The sequence below is a fragment of the Xenopus laevis genome, chromosome 7L (genome assembly GCF_017654675.1).
Source record: "Xenopus laevis strain J_2021 chromosome 7L, Xenopus_laevis_v10.1, whole genome shotgun sequence".
In the NCBI taxonomy this organism is placed as follows: Eukaryota; Metazoa; Chordata; class Amphibia; order Anura; family Pipidae; genus Xenopus; species Xenopus laevis.
In genome coordinates this window covers 135,671,790-135,695,298 of record NC_054383.1, presented here as the reverse complement: position 1 = coordinate 135,695,298, position 23,509 = coordinate 135,671,790, and the positions used below count along the sequence as shown (strand labels likewise).

Genomic DNA, 23,509 nt, shown 5'->3' with positions numbered 1-23,509 from the left:
GTCAGGAGAAAGAAAGAGGCTGATGTTCTTCTGCTTAGGAAAGATGTGAGAAAGGTTTCTAATTTTATTCCTAAGCAGAAGAACATCAGCCTCTTTCTTTCTCCTGACAACTTCCTTGACTACTTGCTGGTCAGACTGGTGGGAAACTGACCAGCAGGTGGCGCTGTTGTAACAAAATTCATTCATATTAACAGTACATGTATCCCTTAATATCTTGGAATAAAAACAAAATAAATAATGAATGTACATTGCAAAGGTGCTTAGAATAACCCCATAAATTTTACATTCACTTATTTTCAAGGTTTACTTATTCTTTAAATTGTAAATGTTGAAAATTGGGGATGTGGGATTGCTGAAATTCAAGTGGCAGCAAATTGGTCAGCACAGGATTCAGAGATGGAATGAAATGCTAATTTGCTTTCATTATACATGAACCTCTGACATTTAAAGGGACAGTGACATGTTCCAGGCTTTAAAGGGGTGGTTCATCTTTAAGTTAACTTTTAGTATGTTATACAATGGCTAATTCTAAGCAACTTTTTAATAGGTCTTCATTTTTTATCATTTTTTAATTATTTGACTTCTTCTTTCCAGCTTTCAAATGGGGGTCACTGACCCCATCTAAAAATAAATGCTTTGTAAGGCTACACATGTATTGTTATTGCTACTTTGTATTACTTCTCTTTTTATTCAGGCCTCTCCCATTCATATTCCAGTCTCTTATTCAAATCAGTGCATGGTTGCTAGTGGAATTTGGTCCCTTGCAACTAGACTGCTGACATTGCAAACTGGAGAGCTGCTGAATAAAAAGCTAAATAACTCAAAAACCACAAATAATAAAAAATGAAAACCAATTGCAATTTGTCTCAGAATATCCCTCTCTACGTCATACTAACAGTCAATTAAAGGCGAACAACCCCTTTAACAGGAGCCTATATAAATGCCCCCCAGTCACCAACCTGTGCATAAAGCAGCTTCTGGGCAGGGCTCAGCTCTGTTTGGCTAGAGGGCAAATCTAGATGGTGCTGCAGCCTATCACAACCTCGTCCCGCCCCCATGGCCATCATCACACGACGAAGCTTCGGAAAAAAACCCCCAAAATACGGGTTCCCTGCAAATAATAAGCACAGATCCCGCGCCACACGGTAAAATAGTTTATTTCCAAGGTTTCCAATGCAGTCGTTACTTTCATAAAACAATATACAATGACAATCCTTCTGATAAGTTAAATAATACAAAAAAATCCCTAAGTAAAATAAGTTAATTTCTGGGGGGTTTTTTCTACAAAAAAAGTGCAATCTGTTCCTCTGCGACACCACATTTATACAATGATCTGATTATCGTTGTCCGACCCCTTCAGACACAGGGAATATGGGATGCAGTGCTGGTTGCTATGAACCCACTGGTAGCAACTGATGTTTTCCCTTAGGCAGTACAGTGACATAGCTTATTATTAGTATTATTATTAGTATTATTTTTCAATTGCATGCCCCTGCTGATACACCCGCAGAGCACCGCAGAACAACACTTAGTGGACAGATTGCATTGTTCTGCTAATGCCCAAGGATATCAGTCTCAGCCGAGGCAAGCAGTAGGACAGCTCCAGCGTATCATACAAATGAATAGAGGCAGTCGGAATATTCAGTAAAACCCAGGGATAGTGATAACTGATTGCTACCTCCCCCCAAATAGCAGGAGAGAGGTCTAAAGGCACCCACAGACTTCCCATCATGCCCCACAGACTTCCCATCATGCCCCACAGACTTCCCATCATGCCCCACAGACTTCCCATCATGCCAGGGACATTGCCATTATAATCAGTGGAAGGGAGAAATGATTGGACTCGGCTTATTCAGTTAGTGCAGTCTCATTGCATTCTGGCTACAGTTTATTTCCCACAGCCACGTAAGCAGCACAAGGAACATTTATGGCCTGGAAAAAATAATCTCAATTTTCTAATCAATATTAAATGAAGGACTAAAAAAAAACACATGGAATCGTACATGGAAAGGCTATAGGATCCTACAGATGTGAATTTGCGAGGAGAAATGGAGGCTGCCACATCCATGGACTTTATCCCAAGACAGATTGCATAGAATGCTACAATGTAACAAAATGTTCTGCCAAAAACACTGAAATAGGTTGTAAATGGAAATAACTAAATGGAATTCAACTCAGGCCTATTTGCATTAGCCCCACTAAGACATCCCCTCCCCCAGTACTTACCCAGGTACCAGGTTCTGGTTGTCTGCACTTCCTGTTTTCTGAGCTGTTCTCTTTCCCATGACCCTGCACTTCCTGTTTCTGAGCTGTTCTCTTTCCCATGACCCTGCACTTCCTGTTTCTGAGCTGTTCTATTTTCCATGGTCCTGCACTTCCTGTTTCTGAGCTGCTCTCTTTTCCATGGTCCTTCACTTCCTGTTTCTGAGCTGTTCTCTTTCCATGGTCAGGCAAGAAGGCATGGCTGAGCTGATTGGAGTTGTCCAATTACATGACCTCCACAAGCCAAAGCATCAGCCTTTTTCCCCCCCATACAGATATACGTAATAGGAATACCCTCTAAGTGGCCACACCACCTAGCATGAAACAGACCCATAAAAGGAAGTACATAGAATGAGAGTTCTGTACATGGAGGGCAATTTGATTCTCCTACCCAGGTGGAGATTCTTGACTGACCATGGGAAAAATCAGCTCCACAGAAGGAAGAACAAAGCATCAGAGCTCTAAACCAACGTAATTACTCAATGAAGCTTAAAGGGGTTGTTCACCTTTAAATGAACTGTTAGTATGACGTAGAGAGTGATATTCTGAGACAATTTGCAATTGGTTTTAATTTTTTTTATTATTTGGGGTTTTTGAGTTATTTAGCTTTTTATTCAGCATCTCTCCAGTTTGTAATTTCAGCCATCTGGTTGCTAGGGTCCAAATGACCTTAGCAACCATGTCCTGGTTGAATAAGAGACTTAAATTTGAATAGGAGAGGGCTGAATAGAAAAAGAAGTAATAAAAAGTAGCAATAACAATACATTAGTAGCCTTACAGAGAAGAAGACCACAAATGAAGACCAATTGAAAAGTTGCTTAGAATTTGCCATTCTATAATATACTAAAAGTTAACGTAAAGGTGAACCACCCCTTTTACTACTGACCATAGAGGAGAGCAGCAGGTACAAAAAAAAATTAAAAATCAGAACTCAGTACCTGGATAATTATATAGGGAGATTGGATTCAGGTCTCCTGGTAGGATTCTAATGCAAATTTGTCACAATTCATCCAAAGTGGAGACTTATCCTTTAAAGCAGAAATAAAGCCTTAAAAAGAATCTGTCTAAAAATGCTGTCTTTTCTATATGGAACTTACTGTTCAGCAGCCCTATACCATAATATCTAAGCAGCCCTATACCAAATATCTAAGCCTTCAACCTTGCTCCCAGCAGATCCCCATCTTGTATCTTGTTGGACCACCCTTAGTTTGTCAGTGACCCTGCACATGCTCAGTGGGCTCTAGGCTGCCGCTGAGAAGTTAAGCTTAAGGGGGGGGGGTATTGTTAAGCACAAAATCTGTCATAGAAGTGAATGCTACATGGCTGATTATTATTAATCAGTTCTGATGTGGACTGCACAGCTTTCTGTGCTGCCATGTAATGTGAATCTGAATAATCAGCCTTTTATTGTGAATGATATAAGCTATTCTAAGCACTTCTGCAATGTACACATTATTTATTTATTTTTAATTCCAAGATATTAAAGGATACATGTACTGTTACTATGAATTAATTTTGTTATAACAGCGCCACCTGCTGGTCAGTTTCCCACCAGTCTGACCAGCAAGTAGTCAAGGAAGTTGTCAGGAGAAAGAAAGAGGCTGATGTTCTTCTGCTTAGGAATAAAATTAGAAACCTTTCTCACATCTTTCCTAAGCAGAAGAACATCAGCCTCTTTCTTTCTCCTGACAACTTCCTTGACTACTTGCTGGTCAGACTGGTGGGAAAATGACCAGCAGGTGGCGCTGTTGTAACAAAATTCATTCATAGTAACAGTACATGTATCCCTTAATATCTTGGAATGAAAAATAAATAAATAATGAATTTACATTGAAAAAGTGCTTAGAATAGAATTTTACATTCACTTATCCTTAAAGGGCTGTTGTTTGGGCCCAAAACATAACATGCAGCATTTCTAGCCTAATTCTCTGTGGAGCATTAGTTCCCCTTTAACACAGCGGTGAGCAATCTTTTTGGGGTTATGTACCCATTCTTCTATTTGTTGTGAACCTTCCCCCTGAATATGCCCCATTTCTATTGGCCGGTTCTGCAGCGTATTGCCAAGTTCAGATCCAAAGATTATTGCGGCAGTGCATGAGATTAGGCACGTTAAAGAAGCAGAAATATTACAGGAGGGTGAACCATCGCCCCAAATTGATGCGCACCCCTCATTTCACCTACTGCTTTATGGGTGTTTTTAGATTAGTGTCGGGCAAAGAACTGAAAATCCCAAATAGAACATAACATATTCAACTCTTAATGAGAGTCTTTGTTTCTGTAATCGGAAGGTTAAAAACGTTTCTAGTACTTATTTTTTCCCACTTTAAAGAAAACTTTGGCATTTATACACAAAATGTCACACGTGAATCCTGAAAAGACTAAACAACAAACGCCTGGTACAGCAATTAACCTCAGCAGTACTGAATGATTAAGTGGGACACTCCAGGGGTTAAAGGATAAGTAAACCCTACAAATAAGCGAATGTAAAACTGATGAGGGGGCTATTCTAAGCACGTTTGCAATGTACATTCATTATTTATTTATTTTTAACTCCAAGATATTAAGGGATACATGTACTGTTACTATGAATGAATTTTGTTACAACAGCGCCACCTGCTGGTCATTTTCCCACCAGTCTGACCAGCAAGTAGTCAAGGAAGTTGTCAGGAGAAAGTAACACTACTTTAGTAACACTACATGTATCCTTTAATATCTTGGATTTTAATATATACAAAATAATGAATGTACATTGCAAAAGTGCTTAGAACAGCCCCCTCATCAATTTGACATTCACTTATTTGTAAGGTTTATTTTTTTCTTCAAATTGCTGGTGACAGCACTTTGTTTCTTTTTCCATTGATCAGTTTGTTATTAATCGTAAATGGTTTAAGCTTGTTTACCGTTGTTAAATAAAACGTGACCAAGGGAAAGGAACGTTGTGTTTCTTGACGCTACAAGCAATGCGCTTTGGAGTCACAAGGTGGCGCTGCAAACGTCAGGCTAGCTATAAATAACATTCTACTAAAATTCTAAGACTGTTCCAGGCACCACAGTGCACGTCATCTGGAATGGCTTCATGATTGTAAAACGATCTGTAAAAATATTAAAGCATCTGCTCCCTGACCTAGGCATAGTTTATGCAATCAATTTATTGGTGGGTGTTCATGGGATCCCTAGAGAAAGGTGTAAGGGCACTGCATTAATCCCAAGCAGCCCTGTTCCTGTAAAGCCATAAATATCCCATAATAAGGAAATGAAATGCTACCTGCAATCTGTTGCTATGCACTGGACCTGGACACTAAGATACAGCCTAGGCCTCTATCTGTGACCCACAAGCAACCGTGAGAGGCAGGAGTGTAGGCCAAAACGAGGGACAAGGCAACAGAGAGGTCTCTAATGAAGCTGAACGAGGACAGGCAGCATGGTGGCATCTTTGATGAAGTCATTGAGGAGCATGAGTGAGATCACAATTGGCTCCTGACTAACCCTGGCAAAAATGTTCAAATCTCTCCAGTCAGACGGACCCCTAAATTCACAGTTTCAAAGGATTAAAAGTCCCTTTTTTTTCCTGTAAAAGTCTCAGTCAAGTGAAGGCCAGGAAGGAATATAGAACCTCTGCAAAGACCCTTCCAAAAGGCGCTCCATCCATAACGATAACTTGTTTAATTTCTTTTTAATGTGACCGGCTCCCGAGCCCAGCGCCATCTTTCTCAGACTGTCCCCCGACAAGGAGGAAAGTTCCATCTCTTCGGAGACTTTCTCTTCCTCGATGGTGTTCTGGGCTCTGAAAAGGCAGAAGTACTTTTTGTGGCCGTTCAAGGCCAGCACATAACCCGTGTAATCCCTTTCGAAGAAGTGTACGTCGTACTGGTAGGCGATGGGTGCGGCATCCTGAGCAAACTCCAGTAGGTATTCCAGCCATTCCCGATGCTTTTCCAAGTTAAGGAAGGAGAAGTGCAGGGTGCTGCTTCTACAGGGCAGACAAGGGGGTTAAAGTGGTTGTTTACCTTTAAATTAACTGTCAGTATGATGTAGAGAGGGATATTCTGAGACAATTTGCAATTGGTTTTCATTTTATATTATTTGTGGTTTTTTACTTATTTAGCTTTTTATTCAGCAGCTCTCCAGTTTGTAATTTCAGCCATCTGGTTGCTAGGGTCCAAATTACCCTAGCAACCATGCACTGATTTGAATAAGAAACTTGAATTTGAATAAAGAAGTCTGAATAGAAAGATGAGTAATAAAAAGTAGCAATAAGAATACATTTGTAGCCTTACAGAGCATTTGTTTTTAGATGGGGTCAGTGACCCCCATTTGAAAGCAGGAAAGAGTCAGAAGAAAAAGGCAGATAATGAAAAAACTATAAACAATGGAAACCAATTGCTTGGGATTGGCCATTCTATTACATACTAAAAGGTGAACCACCCATTTAAACAAGCATTCCTGATCCCCAAACCTAATATATACACATATATAAGTGCTCTGTGCAATTACCCGAAGCAGTTGCATTCACACACGCTTTGTGTCAGTACAATGAAAGGTGTGCAGCATAGAGTTGGACACTTACCCAATGAAGGTATACACTTCCTGGGCAAATCTCTGCAGCAGACTGGCCTTTGTGGAACTGGAGACTATTAGCACCACATTTATGTGACCAGGGCGAAGTCGGACCAGGTTACTCACGTAATTCACGTCAGTTAATTCCGTCACCTCCACAAAGCCTTTCTTAGGGACCCTGAACAGATAAATAGACATCATAGAGGCTTTATGACTTTGATCCCAACCCAAATCCTTTTCAGACCAGCATTTAGCTGGATACGGTTCGGGATTCGGCCAGGATTCGGCCTTTTTCAGCTGGATTCTGATTCGGCCGAATCCTTCTGCCCGGCCGAACCGAATCCTAATTGGGCGGGGAGGAAAATCACGTGACTTTTTGTCACAAAACAAGGAAGTAAAAAATGTTTATCCCTTCTCACCCCTCATTTGCATATGCAAATCAGGAATTGCATATGCAAATTAGGATTCGGATTTGGTTCGGTATTCGGCCGAATCTTTTGCAAAGGATTCGGGGGTTCGGCAGAATCCAAAATAGTGGATTCGATGCATCCCTAATGTATATATAAGAAATATTTTTACCTGTATAGTCTAAGAAGTATCCAGAGCATTCTATCAGCATGAACCCAAATTCTCACCCAGAAGCGAAGTCCCCTATTAAATAGGGATGCACTGAATCCAGGTTTAGGTTCAGGATTTGCCAGGGTTCAACCTTTTTTGCAGCAGTATTCAGATTCGTCCGAATCCTTCTGCATGTCGAACCGAATCCTAATTTGCATATGCAATTTTGCGGCGGGAGGGAAATCACGTGATTTTTTGTCACAAAACAAGGAAGTAAAAAATGTTTTTCTCTTTATGCAAATTAGGATTTGGTTCAGTATTCGGCTGAATCTTTCCCAAGGGATTCATGGGTTTGGCCGAATCCAAAATAGTGGATTCGGTGCATCCCTACTATTTAATGACTTTTGCTCTGTTTGGGAAACTTGTCACAAACGTTACCAGAATTGGCCAACACACTTAGATGCAGGGAGCAGCAATGGTGCAGGTAGTTCATAGAACTCTGTATCAAAGACCTGGAGGGTGGAGGATTATCTAAGGGCACCTGAGGAAGGGGTTGACCCCGAAAACTTGTGCCAACACTGCTGAATAAATGTCCTAAAAGGCAAAATCATATGTTTGGTGTGCTTCCTCCCTATGGGAATCGTTATGGGAATCGTTGGATTATCTAAGGGACCAGGCTTCATAACAAGTGGGCCGAGTCTTAACCCTTTAAGTGCCAGCAGAATTGACCAATTTGGTTACGCGAAATGCCAGACGTTTTTGAAACATTCTGTGCTCTCTCACTTTAGGGGCATTTTCTGAGGGGAAACCTATAGTTCAGCTAGGAAAACTATACATTGTTTTTTTCGGGAGAAACTGAGCTTTCTAAATCTGCCTGAGTTTTCTTGTATTTCCACCTCTGCAAAAAGATTTATAGTGCTAAATACAAAAAAAAAATGAAAAATTCCTATTTTTCACAATATATGAACTTATACCTGAAAAATATTTCATTTTACGCATGAAAATCCAACTGATTTGGAAAGCCTCATGTCTCTTGAACATGCCAATACCAAATATGTATAGTTTTAGGAAGATTTAGGACATCTGTACAGCAAAAACTACCGGCAGTATATTACCGAATTTTGAAAGCAGAAGGCAGAAAACGGCATACTTTTGATTCCAAGGCCACAAAATCCTGAAACAGTATGTTTACCCCAGAAGACCATATATTTTTGGAAAGTACACATTCTGCCGATTCCAAAATGGGTAACTGTGTCTCTCTACTCCTAACTACCAAACATCAAAGCTTGTCTGAACGTAGCGTTTTTTATCAAAATGTATCAAAATTTTGAAAAATCACTTCAAAGGTTTTATTTTGCTGCTCCGCATATCACACACTATATTAGATACCAAGAAAAAACACCCTGAATATGATTGCCAGGGGTCCACTGAACAGTTTGATCCCCATTGTGCATAGGATTACCAAAGTACCTGGCATTTAGAGACCCCAATATGAAGTTAGCACATCCAAATTGTCCAGGACTTTACTTCAGCTACTGAAAAATCAACACACTGACTGCATTTTTTGTGGGGTAAAAACACCGAAATATACGTTTACCCCCCAAAACCATATATTTTTGGAAAGTACACATTCTACCGAATCTAAAATGAGTACCCATGCCTTTCTGCTCCAAACTACTGAGTCGCAAGGCTTTCCCAAAATTGTCAGTTTTGGTGAAATATCTGAAAATTTCCTAAAAGCTTCAACTTCCCAGCACCATATCACCCATGTATCATTACATACCAAGAAAAAGCACCCTAAATATGATTGCCAGGGTTCCTCCAAACAGTTTGGTAGCCATTGTTCATAGGTTTACCAAAGTATCTGGCATTTAGAGGCCCCAAAATGAAGTTAGCACATACAAATAGTCCTGTGAGTAACTTGAGCTAATGAAAAATCAACACATTGACTGCATTTTTTGTGGGGTAAAAACACAGAAATATACGTTTACCCCCCAAAACCATATATTTTTAGAAAGTAAACATTCTACCGAATCTAAAATGGGTACCCATGCCTTTCTGCTCCAAACTACTGAGTCGCAAGGCTTTCCCAAAATTGTCAGTTTTGGTGAAATATCTGAAAATTTCCTAAAAGCTTCAACTTCCCAGCACCATATCACCCATGTATCATTACGTACCAAGAAAAAGCACCCTAAATATGATTGCCAGGGTTCCTCCAAACAGTTTGGTGGCCATTGTTCATAGGTTTACCAAAGTATCTGGCATTTAGAGGCCCCCAAATGAAGTTAGTGCATACAAATAGTCCTGTGGGTAACTTCAGCTAATGAAAATTCAACACATTGACTGCATTTTTTGTGGGGTAAAAACACTGAAATATATGTTTACCCCCCAAAACCATATATTTTTGGAAAGGACACATTCTACCGAATCTAAAATGGGTACCCATGCCTTTCTGCTCCAAACTACTGAGTCGCAAGACCTTCCCAAAATTGTCGGTTTTGGTGAAATATCTGAAAATTGCCTCAAAGCTTCAACTTCCTAGCACCATATCACCCATGTATCATTACGTATCAAGAAAAAGCACCCTAAATATGATTGTCAGGGTTCCTCCAAACAGTTTGGTGTCCATTGTTCATAGGTTTACCAAAGTATCTGGCATTTAGAGGCCCCAAAATCAAGTTAGTGCATACAAATAGTCCTGTAGGTAACTTCAGCTAATGAAAAATCAACACATTGACCACATTTTTGTGGGGTAAAAACACAGAAATATATGTTTACCCCCCAAAACCATATATTTTTGGAAAGTACACATTCTACCGAATCTAAAATGAGTACCCATGCCTTTCTGCTCCAAACTACTGAGTCGCAAGGCCTTCCCAAAATCGATGGTTTTGGTGAAATATCTGAAAATTGCCTCAAAGCTTCAACTTCCCAGCACCATATCACCCATGTATCATTACGTACCAAGAAAAAACACCCTAAATATGATTGCCAGGGTTCCTCCAAACAGTTTGGTGGCCATTGTTCATAGGTTTACCAAAGTATCTGGCATTTAGAGGCCCCAAAATGAAGTTAGCACATATAAATAGTCCTGTATGTAACTTCAGCTAATGAAAAATCAACACATTGACTGCATTTTTTGTGGGGTAAAACACAGAAATATATGTTTACCCCCCAAAACCATATATTTTTGGAAAGTACACATTCTACCGAATCTAAAATGAGTACCCATGCCTTTCTGCTCCAAACTACTGAGTCGCAAGGCCTTCCCAAAATCGACGGTTTTGGTGAAATATCTGAAAATTGTCTCAAAGCTTCAACTTCCCAGCACCATATCACCCATGTATCATTACGTACCAAGAAAAAGCACCCTAAATATGATTGCCAGGGTTCCTCCAAACAGTTTGGTGGCCATTGTTCATAGGTTCACCAAAGTATCTTGCATTTAGAGGCCCCAAAATGAAGTTAGCGCATATAAATAGTCCTGTATGTAACTTCAGCTAATGAAAAATCAACACATTGACTGCATTTTTTTGTGGGGTAAAAACACAGAAATATATGTTTACCCCCCAAAACCATATATTTTTGGAAAGTACACATTCTACCGAATCTAAAATGAGTACCCATGCCTTTCTGCTCCAAACTACTGAGTCGCAAGGCCTTCCCAAAATCGACGGTTTTGGTGAAATATCTGAAAATTGTCTCAAAGCTTCAACTTCCCAGCACCATATCACCCATGTATCATTACGTACCAAGAAAAAGCACCCTAAATATGATTGCCAGGGTTCCTCCAAACAGTTTGGTGGCCATTGTTCATAGGTTTACCAAAGAATCTGGCATTTAGAGTCCCCGAAATGAAGTTATTAGCTGAAGTTACCCACAGGACTATTTATATGCACTAACTTCATTTTGGGGCCTCTAAATGCCAGATTCTTTGGTAAACCTATGAACAATGGCCACCAAACTGTTTGGAGGAACCCTGGCAATCATATTTAGGGTGCTTTTTCTTGGTACGTAATGATACATGGGTGATATGGTGCTGGGAATTTGAAGCTTTGAGGCAATTTTTAGATATTTCACCAAAACCGACAATTTTGGGAAGGCCTTGCGACTCAGTAGTTTGGAGCAGAAAGGCATGGGTACCCATTTTAGATTCGGTAGGATGTGTACTTTCCAAAAATATATGGTTTTGGGGGGTAAACATATATTTCTGTGTTTTTACCCCACAAAAAATGCAGTCAATGTGTTGATTTTTCATTAGCTGAAGTTACCTACAGGACTATTTATATGCGCTAACTTCATTTTGGGGCCTCTAAATGCAAGATACTTTGGTAAACCTATGAACAATGGCCACCAAACTGTTTGGAGGAACCCTGGCAATCATATTTAGGGTGCTTTTTCTTGGTACGTAATGATACATGGGTGATATGGTGCTGGGAATTTGAAGCTTTGAGGCAATTTTTAGATATTTCACCAAAACCGACAATTTTGGGAAGGCCTTGCGACTCAGTAGTTTGGAGCAGAAAGGCATGGGTACCCATTTTAGATTCGGTAGAATGTGTACTTTCCAAAAATATATGGTTTTGGGGGGTAAACATATATTTCTGTGTTTTTACCCCACAAAAAATGCAGTCAATGTGTTGATTTAGCTGAAGTTACCTACAGGACTATTTATATGCGCTAACTTCATTTTGGGGCCTCTAAATGCAAGATACTTTGGTAAACCTATGAACAATGGCCACCAAACTGTTTGGAGGAACCCTGGCAATCATATTTAGGGTGCTTTTTCTTGGTACGTAATGATACATGGGTAATATGGTGCTGGGAAGTCGAAGCTTTGAGGCAATTTTCAGATATTTCACCAAAACCGTCAATTTTGGGAAGGCCTTGCGACTCAGTAGTTTGGAGCAGAAAGGCATGGGTACTCATTTTAGATTCGGTAGAATGTGTACTTTCCAAAAAATATATGGTTTTGGGGGGTAAATATATATTTCTGTGTTTTTACCCCACAAAAATCTCCCAAATGAAAATAGTACATATGAATTTTCACATATGACACTCTGACTGCTACAATACAAGCACCTGGTATGTGCATTATGCACCATAAGACCCCCTAACAGTATAGAGACCCTAGAAAACCATATATTTTCTGAAAGCACACATTCAGACGAATCTAAAGCAAGTAATTACATCTTTCTACTGCAAACTACAAAACCACAAAGCAATGCTAAACATAACGCTTTTTATGGAATTTCTGAAAATAGTCACAAAGCTTGCATTTTACCCCATTATATACCCCACATTTTGTAACGTACCAGCAAAAGTCATCCTCAATATGAAAGCCAGGAGTGTACTGAACAGTGTGATGCCTGATATGAAAAGATTTACCAAACTAGGTGGCATACAGAGACGCCCAAATGAAAATAGTACATATGAATTTTCACATATGACACTCTGACTGCTACAATACAAGCACCTGGTATGTGCATTATGCACCATAAGACCCCCTAACAGTATAGAGACCCTAGAAAACCATATATTTTCTGAAAGCACACATTCAGACGAATCTAAAGCAAGTAATTACATCTTTCTACTGCAAACTACAAAACCACAAAGCAATGCTAAACATAACGCTTTTTATGGAATTTCTGAAAATAGTCACAAAGCTTGCATTTTACCCCATTATATACCCCACATTTTGTAACGTACCAGCAAAAGTCATCCTCAATATGAAAGCCAGGAGTGTACTGAACAGTGTGATGCCTGATATGAAAAGATTTACCAAACTAGGTGGCATACAGAGACGCCCAAATGAAAATAGTACATATGAATTTTCACATATGACACTCTGACTGCTACAATACAACACCTGGTATGTGCATTATGCACCATAAGACCCCCTAACAGTATGGAGACCCTAGAAACCCATATATTTTCTGAAAGTACACATTCAGATGAATCTAAAGCAGGTAATTACAATTTTCTACTGCAAACTACAAAACCGCAAAGCAATGCTAAACATAACGCTTTTTATGGAAATTCTGAAAATAGTCACAAAGCTTGCATTTTACCCCATTATATACCCCACATTTTGTAACGTACCAGCAAAAGTCATCCTAAATATGAAAGCAAGGAGTGTACTGAACAGTTTGATGCCTGATATGAAAAGATTTACCAAACTACTTTGTACACAGAGACCTCCAAATGGTTATATAGCAGACAAAATTTCCAAGGTCAAAATGAAGTAACAAAAATCCCTAAAATCCAACAAAACCGCAAAAATCAATGCTTTTTTTTTTTTCGCCTACTGTAATCAGCAGTCAGAATCAATTTTTGATAATTTTAGCATGGCCAAATAGGTTTTACAGACAGAAAAAGGGGAACAACACCTTTGCAAAGCTGAAAATGTAATAAAATGGCAAAACATGCAATAAAATGTCTAAAAATGCACCAAAATCACCCAAATTGCAGTATAATCACCAAAATAACATACAAAAGGTATTGCGCAGTGCAATTAGCGAATACGCTATTCGCAATGGCAATAAAACAGTTTTTTCAGCAAAAAAAACAGACGATGCGATAAGAAAAAAAAAAAAAAATACACAACAGTGCAAGTGTGTATGTGTGTGTGTACAACTGACCAATTGCATGTTGTGTGTGTGTGCAAGCGTGTGGGGGTGCTGTGAATGTGTGTGACCCCCCTGATCCCCCAAAAATGTATGTGATTGTGTGTAAGTGTGAATGTAAGTGTGTAATGGGAAAATAAGTGTGTGTTTGTGTGTTTGTGTGTGTTTCTGTGTGTGGATGGGCACTAACCTGGGGGAAGCAGGTCCAGATCGTTGTGCAGGGCTGGAGGAAGAAAATGCTGCATCACCCAGGAAGATCCGTTGAGAGGGGGCGGAGCTTCGGCTCAGGAAGTGAAAGCAGCAGCAGGACACGCAGTGTGCACGTGTCTGCTGCTGCATTTAGGGCCCCTGGGCGATCGCGCCTCAGGGGCCACTCGTTCCCGGCCCCTGCTCGTTGCCTGGGGGCTGGGGAACGAAGAGGAACGGAGCAAGCGGCTTGAAAAGCCGCTCCTCCGTTCCCTAACCCTGAAATGCTGCAGAACGTAGAATCTACGTTCTGTGGCATTTCAAGTGCCATCCCCACAGAACGTAGATTCTACGTGGGGTGGCACTTAAAGGGTTAAAGGATAAGTAAACCTTTAAAATAAGTGAATGTAAAATTAATGAGGGTGCTATTCTAAACACTTTTGCAATGCACTTTCACTATTTATTTATTTTTAATTCCAAGATATTAAAGGATACATGTACTGTTACTATAAATGAATGTTGTGTGTGTCAGTATAGAATTCTGCTAGAGCAGCACTATTAACTGATGTATTTTGAAAAAAAAAACCTTTTCCCGTGTCAGTATCCCTTTAAAGGAAAAGTAAACCTTAAAAATAAGTGAATGTAGAATTGACAAGGGGCCTATACTAAGCACTTTTGCAATGTACATTCATTATTTATTTATTTTTTATTCCAAGATATTAAGGGATACATGTACTGTTAATATGAATGAATTGTGTTACAACAGCGCCACCTGCTGGTCAGTTTCCCACCAGTCTGACCAGCAAGTAGTCAAGGAAGTTGTCAGGAGAAAGAAAGAGGCTGATGTTCTTCTGCTTAGGAATAAAATTAGAAACCTTTCTCACATCTTTCCTAAGCAGAAGAACATCAGCCTCTTTCTTTCTCCTGACAACTTCCTTGACTACTTGCTGGTCAGACTGGTGGGAAAATGACCAGCAGGTGGTGGAATGAGGAAGACCATCACTCTGCCTAGTGACCAGGCACTGCGTCTGACATAAGGATGACTCTGGAAAGCCACGGAAGGCTGCAGGACCAGACAATATCCCTGGCAGAGTGCTAAGAGAATGTGCAGATCAGCTGGTAGATGTTTTTACTGACATCTTTAACATCTCCCTGAACACCTCCACTGTCCTGAAGTGCTTCAAAACCACCACCATTGTCCCTGTGCCGAAGAAGTCATCAGTGTCCTGCCTCAATGACTACCATCCTGTGTCACTCACCCCCTTCATCATGAAGTGTTTTGAGAAGCCTGTCAAGAAACACATCAAAACCCTGCTGCCATCAGCACTGGACCCCCTACACTTCGCATACCATCAAAATCGCTCAACAGACGATGCAATAGCCACCACCCTCCATCTGGCCCTCTCTCATCTGGACAAAAAAAGACACCTACGTTGAATGCTGTTCATAGACTTCAGTTCAGCATTCAAAACTATCATTCCTCAGCATCTGATAGAAAAGCGGAGTCTGCTTGGACTGAACACCTGCCTCTGCAGTTGGGTTCTGGACTTCCGAACTGACAGACCTCAGTCAGTCAGGATTGGAGACATCATCTCTAGAACCACCACACTAAGCACCGGAGCCCCTCAAGGCTGTGTGCTTAGTCCTCTACTGTTCACTCTGCTGACGCATGACTGGTGCAGAGACAACAACCTGTCTCTCAATGTAGACAAAACAAAGGAGATGGTTGTTGACTTTAGGAAGACTAGGAGTGACCACCTGCCACTGTACATCAATGGCTCTAATGTGGAGATCATCAAATTCCATGGTGTCCAACTGGCGGAAAACCTCACCTGATTCCAAAACACCAGTTAATTAGCCAGAAAGCCCGACACCGCCTCTACTTCCTGGAAAAAGGTACTGAAGCATTAGGGCCCTCACTACCAGACAGTAACAGTTTCTTCCCCCAAGCCGTAAGGCTCCTGAATACTTAGGGACCGGACAGATCTCTCTCACACTCACACTCCATCTGACCTTACTATATACCACAACGTTACACAGCCACTGCATGCCATTGTATGGATGAATAGCCACTGGATACAATTGTTCTCTATGAGAACATCTGCACTTTATCATGTTCTTTATCATGTTCTTACTACTGTCATATCACAATGATACACCCATCATGTCTGACTCATTATTTACTTAACATATAACATCTGCTTAGTGTGCACTTTATTGTCCTGTCCCTGCACTGTCTTGTCCTGTCCCTGCACTGTGCCGTTCTCTCTTGCAGGAGTTGCATATTTTTGCACTTGCACTTTTTGTCTATTGTCCGGTACATCTATGTTGTGTGTAGCACAATGGTCCTAGAGGAATGTTGTTTTGTTTCACTGTATACTGTACAAACGTATATAGATGAAATGACAATAAACTCACTCTTGACTTGCTGTTGTAACAAAATTAATTTTGGTAACAGTACAGGTATCCTTTAATATCTTGGAATTAAAAATAAATAAATAATGAATGTACATTTCAAAAGTGTTTAGAATAGCCCCCTCATCAATTTTACACTCACATATTTTTAAGGTTTACTTATCCTTTAATGAGCAACTGCATTGATACCAGTTATATAAAAACCACTGTGAGCATGTGCTATGGCTAAGCAAAGGAACAGAACCGAAGGCCCTGCTAAAGAGCAAGCAATAACCGGTCCCTTCAAGTAGGACAGACAGAAGTACCTTGTGCTTTCCTTCGAGTAGTTTGTCTCTGTGCTCGTTTCCTTATCGCTGGGCTCTTGCTTATCAGAAGGAACAGAATCTCTCTCATCACTCGAGTCACTGTCGGGAAAAAGGCACACATTTGTTTCTACACGAATATCCCCACAGGGCAGGAATGAGATGCAGAACAAAATGTATGTCGCTTACCTGAAAGCCTGAACTATCACAGTCCCGAACAGGATAAACAGAGCAGAAAAGATGAGCGACAAAAGCGGCATCATCTCCCTCCTGATGCAGGCAAGGAAAGGCACATATAGTCAGAAAATGGCCCATGGTTTGGTTATAATAGCAGACCGTCAGCATAGTGATTTTAATAGTGTGTGAAAAAAAAATAATGAAAATCAACTGCAAATTATCTGAGAATATTGCCGTCTGTGTCACACTAAACGTTAATTTAAAAGACATGTAAACTGAACGGCCTATTTGAAATCTCTAAATACCTGCCACTCTGGTTGTTCAAAGGTTAATAGTAAGGCTGCAGCATCCCCTTAATCTCCTCCTCTAACCCACTCTACCCCTTACTTCAGGAATTTCCTTTGGCTGTTGGCTACTGAGCATGCTCAGTTGTTCTCAAGTCAGATTAATAAACACAACCCTCCAGTCTAGCAGCCATTGAAGAGATGGCATTGTTGGTTCCCATAGTTGGTTCCCATAGTTTACTTTTAACTCCTAACCTCCTCTCCTGAGCTCAGAGTAACCATTACAGTGCTCAATCCAAGCAGGACTTTTCATCATAGTAAATTCTGCCTGTGTAAGCCTGCATTCTTCAATTGCATTAACTTTATATCGCTTATGTGCCGTTTGTAGATATAAATGCACTGAGGATGTGTCAGGGGGAAAATGGCCCCCGAGTGAAAGCGGCTGGCAAACAGAGGGGATGTATGCAGTACAAATAATGCCATTTGGGTGGGGGAGATATGCCCAAATTATATACATGGTAGGAAAATGTAGGCTTTACATGTCCTTTAAAGGTGATCTACTCCTTTCACAAAAGCCCAAGGTTAAAACAGAAAGCAACGTTTAGCCTGAGGCCTGTGAGCAGTACGTACCAGTTGTTGTGGAGCAGACTCTCCCACGCCTCCGACCAATAATGCATTGCTGTGTAGAACCAGCGCAGGAAGAATACCTGAAAGCACAGAGCATGTTTAACCATCAGTCAGTCTCTGATTACCCCCAATACATTTCGGACCCTTGAGATAGGGCACGAATGGCCCGAAACATGTCGTGTATGGTAGTCAGCGAATAAATACTTTTTCACAGCATCTTGCTTTGAAGTGCTCTCCTTGAACCAACTGTGTAAAGATTTGCCTAAGTGGAGGAAGCGTTGCCCTTAATGAGGATTGATGCACTTTACACTGGAAATCACAGGCAGAGCGTAAGAACATTCATTTAAAGATTTCGGACCCTTTCCCTGCAGACTTACAGGAGCCAGCTCATCATTCAGGTCACCAAGAACCGTTTCAGAAGAGAGCAGGCTGGGATCTTTTCTTAATCTGTCCAGGAAGTCAAGCAGCGCAAACTTATTCTCCTCACTGCCGACCCAGAGTTCGGCTACAGTTTTGTACACTATTCGTCCAGCGGAATTCCTCCTTTCAAGTACAACCAACTACAAGAAATGGTCAAAAGAGAAAAGGGCAGAATTTAACATGAGTAAAGGCATATCTACCATTACAGTTTACATATCCCACAGGGTAAATATAACCTCTATTCAGCTACCTTTCTTATTATGCCGTGTATGCCCCTACACATACAAAAACTGCCTTGAGGAACAAGCTACCCATGGTTCCTCTGTTGATGAGATGGATGAACAAAGCCCACCTTCCTTTATATCCTTTTTCCTGCTTTTATATCGGATTGAGTTGCTGGTTAATCCTTTTTATCGCTAATGAATTTGGTTCAACAATTAATTTTCACGGTTTATTAAGTCCCTGGCTGGACTAACGCACTTGCACTTTAATTATCTAAACGAATTTATTTTAACACCTATGCACTTTAATTAGCCAATTAATTGTAAAGGAATGAAAGAATGGCAGAAATGTATTGATTTAGTCTGTCCTTTATAACTATTTAATGAATTAGCACGGAAGTAGAATTTATATTTAACAATCGTAATCTGGTAATTTATTAAATCTAATCCATTGAGCTAATCACTAGTTTTTAAAAAAATTTTTTTTAAAAGAACACGTATCATACAATTAATTATAAGCATTAGCAAGTGGATGAATTTGAATTTTAGAAGTGAACCATCGATTTATAAGTCAGAAGAGGGGTTTTTCTTTTCTTTTTTTCTTCATTTATTAATTGCACTGATTGAATCAGACCTCTCTAGAGACTGAAGCGGTAAACTAATATAAAGAGTATCTTTTCCTTCGCTCAAAGCCCACACTGAAGGTGGCCATACACGGATAGATCCGCTCGTTTGGCGACCGTTTGGCGATGTCGCCAAACGAGCGGATCTCCCTCCGATATGCCCACCTTGAGGTGGGCAATATCGGGCTGATCCGATCGTGGGCCCTAGGGCCCAACGATTGGATCCTAGCGTTCGCCAAACGGGCGGTCGGATCGCGGGACCGAATCAACGAACAGATGCGGCCGCGATCCGACGGGATTTTTAACCCCATCCGATCGAGATCTGGCCGACTTTCGGCCAGATCTCGATTGGGGAAGCCCGTCGGGGGCCCCCATACACGGGCCAATAAGCTGCCGACTTGGTCTGTCGGCAGCTTTTATCGGCCCGTGTATGGCCACCTTTACTCTGTGGGACCCAAAGATAACACTGCTGACAAAAGTACCTGAGCTGGAGCGGATCCGGCACACACATGCAATTAAAGGGGAACTATCGCAAAATGAAAATTGAATATAAGCTTCCTTATACTGAAGTAAGAAACTTTCTAAATACAATCAATTAAATATCCTGCATTGTTTCTGAAATAATCAAGTTTATATTCACTGTCTCTCTCTCAGCATCTGTTTCCAGTGTTGGACTGGCCCACAGGGATACCAAGAAGACTCTTACTTCTAACAATTTGGCCTATTTCACGGTCATTCCCTATTTCTTTATTGGAAAAAAGAGGCTTGATAACAGAGTATAATAAGTAGATATAAAAGAATAGCAGAATAAAGAGGTTAAGTGAGGAGAGGAGGAATAATAGTTTGGAAAGTGGACCCACTGTCTAAGGTTTTCTGGTGGGCCCCTGGCATCCCAGTCCGACACTGTCTGTTTCTCTTCGTTCTCTCTCCATTGCAGCAGTTGGGTGTCAGATATTCATTGACAGTTAGATCTACTATATCTTATAGGGAGGCTTCCTTTCCTAGCAGATGTATTAGACTTCACTCAAATAACGGATTCCAGAACAAACAAAATCTAACAGAATAACTGCAAAAAATTCTGCATGTAGAGAGACATGATGTCTGGTGATTTTAATAGAGTGAGCTCTGTGGATATCAGGGTTTTAGATTTAAGCATACGTGGTTATTATCAAAGAACAAGATTACAGAACATGACACTAGTACAGAATTGCTGTGTTGTAGAAGAAGCTCAAGGTTAAAGGCCATTCTGTTATTAGAATGTAGAATGTTTGCACAGAACAAGGAATCTGTTGTCTCATGTCACAAGTATTGATAGTGCAAGGCCAAGAAAGACACATATAGTTTCAGAAACTACAGCATAGATACCATTCTGGACACTGTGCTGAGACAACAGATGCACCTTATTTGGCTTTTGTATTGAGACTGAGAGTCTGTCCCTAAAATGGAAATAGTGACACAGTTATACTAAAACAAGAATGATGATTGGATGCCTCTGGATCAGCCCCATGGAAGAAGAAATGGTTAAATAGTCATCTGTTGTATTGCTAATTGTTCCCTCAACTTCCTCACAAGCTTTCAGGACGTATGAGCTATTATTTAATACTCTGTATTTTATTACTCTGTATTAATGTATACCTCAAATAAAGCTGTCTGGTTAATATCCTGAGTGAATCTGAATAGTTCAAGTCAGGCCCAGGGGGAACTTCGGGGCCAGGCTCGATTTGAGTAAGTATTTATTTAAATCCAAGAGAGACTTACTCATTGTGGTTGAGAATCATATATCCCTAGTGGAGAATCATATTGATAGATGAGCGACAATATATACAAGATTATATATATTATATTATACATAAATTTGAATATGACATTTCTCGTACGAAAAGCTCTAATACATCTTCTAGGCAAAAGGAGCCCCCCTATAAGATATATTGGATCTAACTGTCAGTGAATATCTGACACCCAACTGCTACATGAAGAGAGAATGAAGAAAAACAGATCCTGAGAGAGGAATAGTGAACACAAACTTGATTATTTCAAAAATTATACAGAAATTTTAATGGATTGTATTTAGAAAGTTTCTTATTTCAGTATGCGGAAGCTTATATTGCATTTTCATTATTGTGATAGTTCCCCTTTAAGAATAAGAAGGGAAAAAGGGAAACGACCTGCCACCTCCTCCTGAGCGCAGAAACTCAAAAGACCATCAAGCAGAGCCGATACAATGGACAAACCAGCACAACAAGACAGAGCTGAGAAAGTAACTCTCATTTAACTCTCTTGCTGCCAGTGGCTGATGTAGTCCTTGTGGATGGCCGCCCTATAGGCCTGCCCATAGCAGATAGCAGATTTAGTGTCCTGTCCCCTGATGGAAATGGTGGAAAACCTCAGCGTATCTCGAAGTGTCCCTCACAGACACAAGAGAAATCCCAAATACACACAGGGTCTGTTGTATATACTCACAGAAGGCTTGTCTGGGTATTTATCCTCTCCTCCCAGTAATGCACTAGTCAGTTCTGTCTGGCGTTCCTTGAAAGCATGGACGAACCTCACAGTATCCTTTGTATTTGCCGAAGCGAAAGACAGAAAGGCTTCATAGGTTTGATGGAAATTCTCTCCCTCTCCAGTCAGCAAAACAACGCAGTACCTGCATACATAGAATCAAGGTTATGTTAAACAGACAGACTTATACAGATTCCACTCAGTGCACTAAGGAAAGTTATTTTTTGATTACAAAAAATATGCTCAGTGCCTCTTTAAGTCTTGCCCGTCAGCTACAGTTTCCAAGAAAGCAACACAAACTGTAGGAAGCTGGGAGAAATAGCAGGACTACCTCAGATCAGCCATCATTAACATGAAATCATAAGAAACTTCACACTTACTTGCGCTGACGGTGAGACTTTCGCACAGGACAGAGCTCTTGAAAAAGCTTCTGATTGGACAGCCTGGCAGCTAGAAGGAACTTATTAGTTGATATGAAGTCGTCAATGACCTGTTTCTTCATTCCTCTGGCCTAGGGAATAAAGAGGAAAAAGAAAAAAAAACACAAAATCTTACAGATTCATATAAAAGGCACAAAAGAACCAAACACCCTACTTATTCGTAGCTGTTCGAGTGAAAGCACAGTAAAGTTATTCACTCACAGACACTTTGCATTTCATTGTCCTCTCTAGGTCTGAATGGACAGGGAAAGGGATGGAAGGGAAACAAATGATCAAAAATTAACATCATTTTCTTTGAATTTAGCAATGGCTGCTGCTTCCATGGCTTTAGCCTTAAGTAAAGACAGAGCAATAGGAGTAATAACAATGTACAGCTCTGCAATGAAAGATAAAATGGGAGCACAAAACTCCTTTGTGACATCTAATATCCCTGTATGACTCGGCCAGCAGCCTTGTGCTATTTCATACTTACTGAACTGCTCCTGATATCCTTATTTACTGTAGGGGTACATTATCCCTTATAATACATGAGTGCCTTTATATGGTCACAGAACAACCCCTCAGTGCCTTCTAATATCCTTATCATTTACAGTAGGGGGTACATTATCCCTTATAATACATGAGTGCCTTTATATGGTCACAGAACAACCCCTCAGTGACTTCTAATATCCTTATAATTTACAGTAGGGGGTACATTATCCCTTATAATACATGAGTGATACTCAGAGTTCCCTGTATAACTCAGCCTGCAGCCTTGTGCATTTATATGGTCAAACAACAACTCCTGAGTGACTTCTAATATCCTTATCATTTACAGTAGGGGGTACATTATCCCTTATAATACATGAGTGATACTCAGAGTTCCCTGTATAGCTCAGCCTGCAGCCTTGTGCCTTTATATGGTCACACAACAACCCCTCAGTGACTTCTAATATCCTTATAATTTACAGTAGGGGGTACATTATCCCCTATAATACACGAGTGATATTCAGAGTTCCCTGTATAACTCAGCCTGCAGCCTTGTGTCTTTATATGGTCACAGAACAACCCCTCAGTGACTTCTAATATCCTTATCATTTACAGTAGGGGGTACATTATCCCTTATAATACATGAGTGATGCTCAGAGTTCCCTGTATAACTCAGCCTGCAGCCTTGTGCCTTTATATGGTCACAGAACAACCCCTCAGTGACTTCTAATATCCTTATCATTTACAGTAGGGGTACATTATCCCTTATAATACATGAGTGATACTCAGAGTTCCCTGTATAACTCAGCCTGCAGCCTTGTGTCTTTATATGGTCACAGAACAA

At 40.4% G+C, this 23,509-nt stretch overlaps 1 protein-coding gene across 1 annotated transcript in view; it reads right to left on the bottom strand.

The window, feature by feature from the left end:
- Window positions 1-5,393: 5,393 nt before the first annotated feature.
- Window positions 5,394-23,509, bottom strand: part of dnajc16.L (DnaJ heat shock protein family (Hsp40) member C16 L homeolog) — a 40,724-nt gene continuing 22,608 nt past the window's right edge. Inside the window, exons 8-15 of the mRNA XM_018226559.2 lie at window positions 22,138-22,268; window positions 21,719-21,902; window positions 18,372-18,554; window positions 17,998-18,074; window positions 17,096-17,176; window positions 16,910-17,008; window positions 6,830-6,997; window positions 5,394-6,232 (exon numbers count right to left, since the gene is read on the bottom strand). Of these exons, the coding sequence (XP_018082048.1) occupies window positions 5,842-6,232; window positions 6,830-6,997; window positions 16,910-17,008; window positions 17,096-17,176; window positions 17,998-18,074; window positions 18,372-18,554; window positions 21,719-21,902; window positions 22,138-22,268 (1,314 nt within the window). The 3' untranslated portion in view covers window positions 5,394-5,841. The remainder of the gene's footprint in view (window positions 6,233-6,829; window positions 6,998-16,909; window positions 17,009-17,095; window positions 17,177-17,997; window positions 18,075-18,371; window positions 18,555-21,718; window positions 21,903-22,137; window positions 22,269-23,509) is intronic.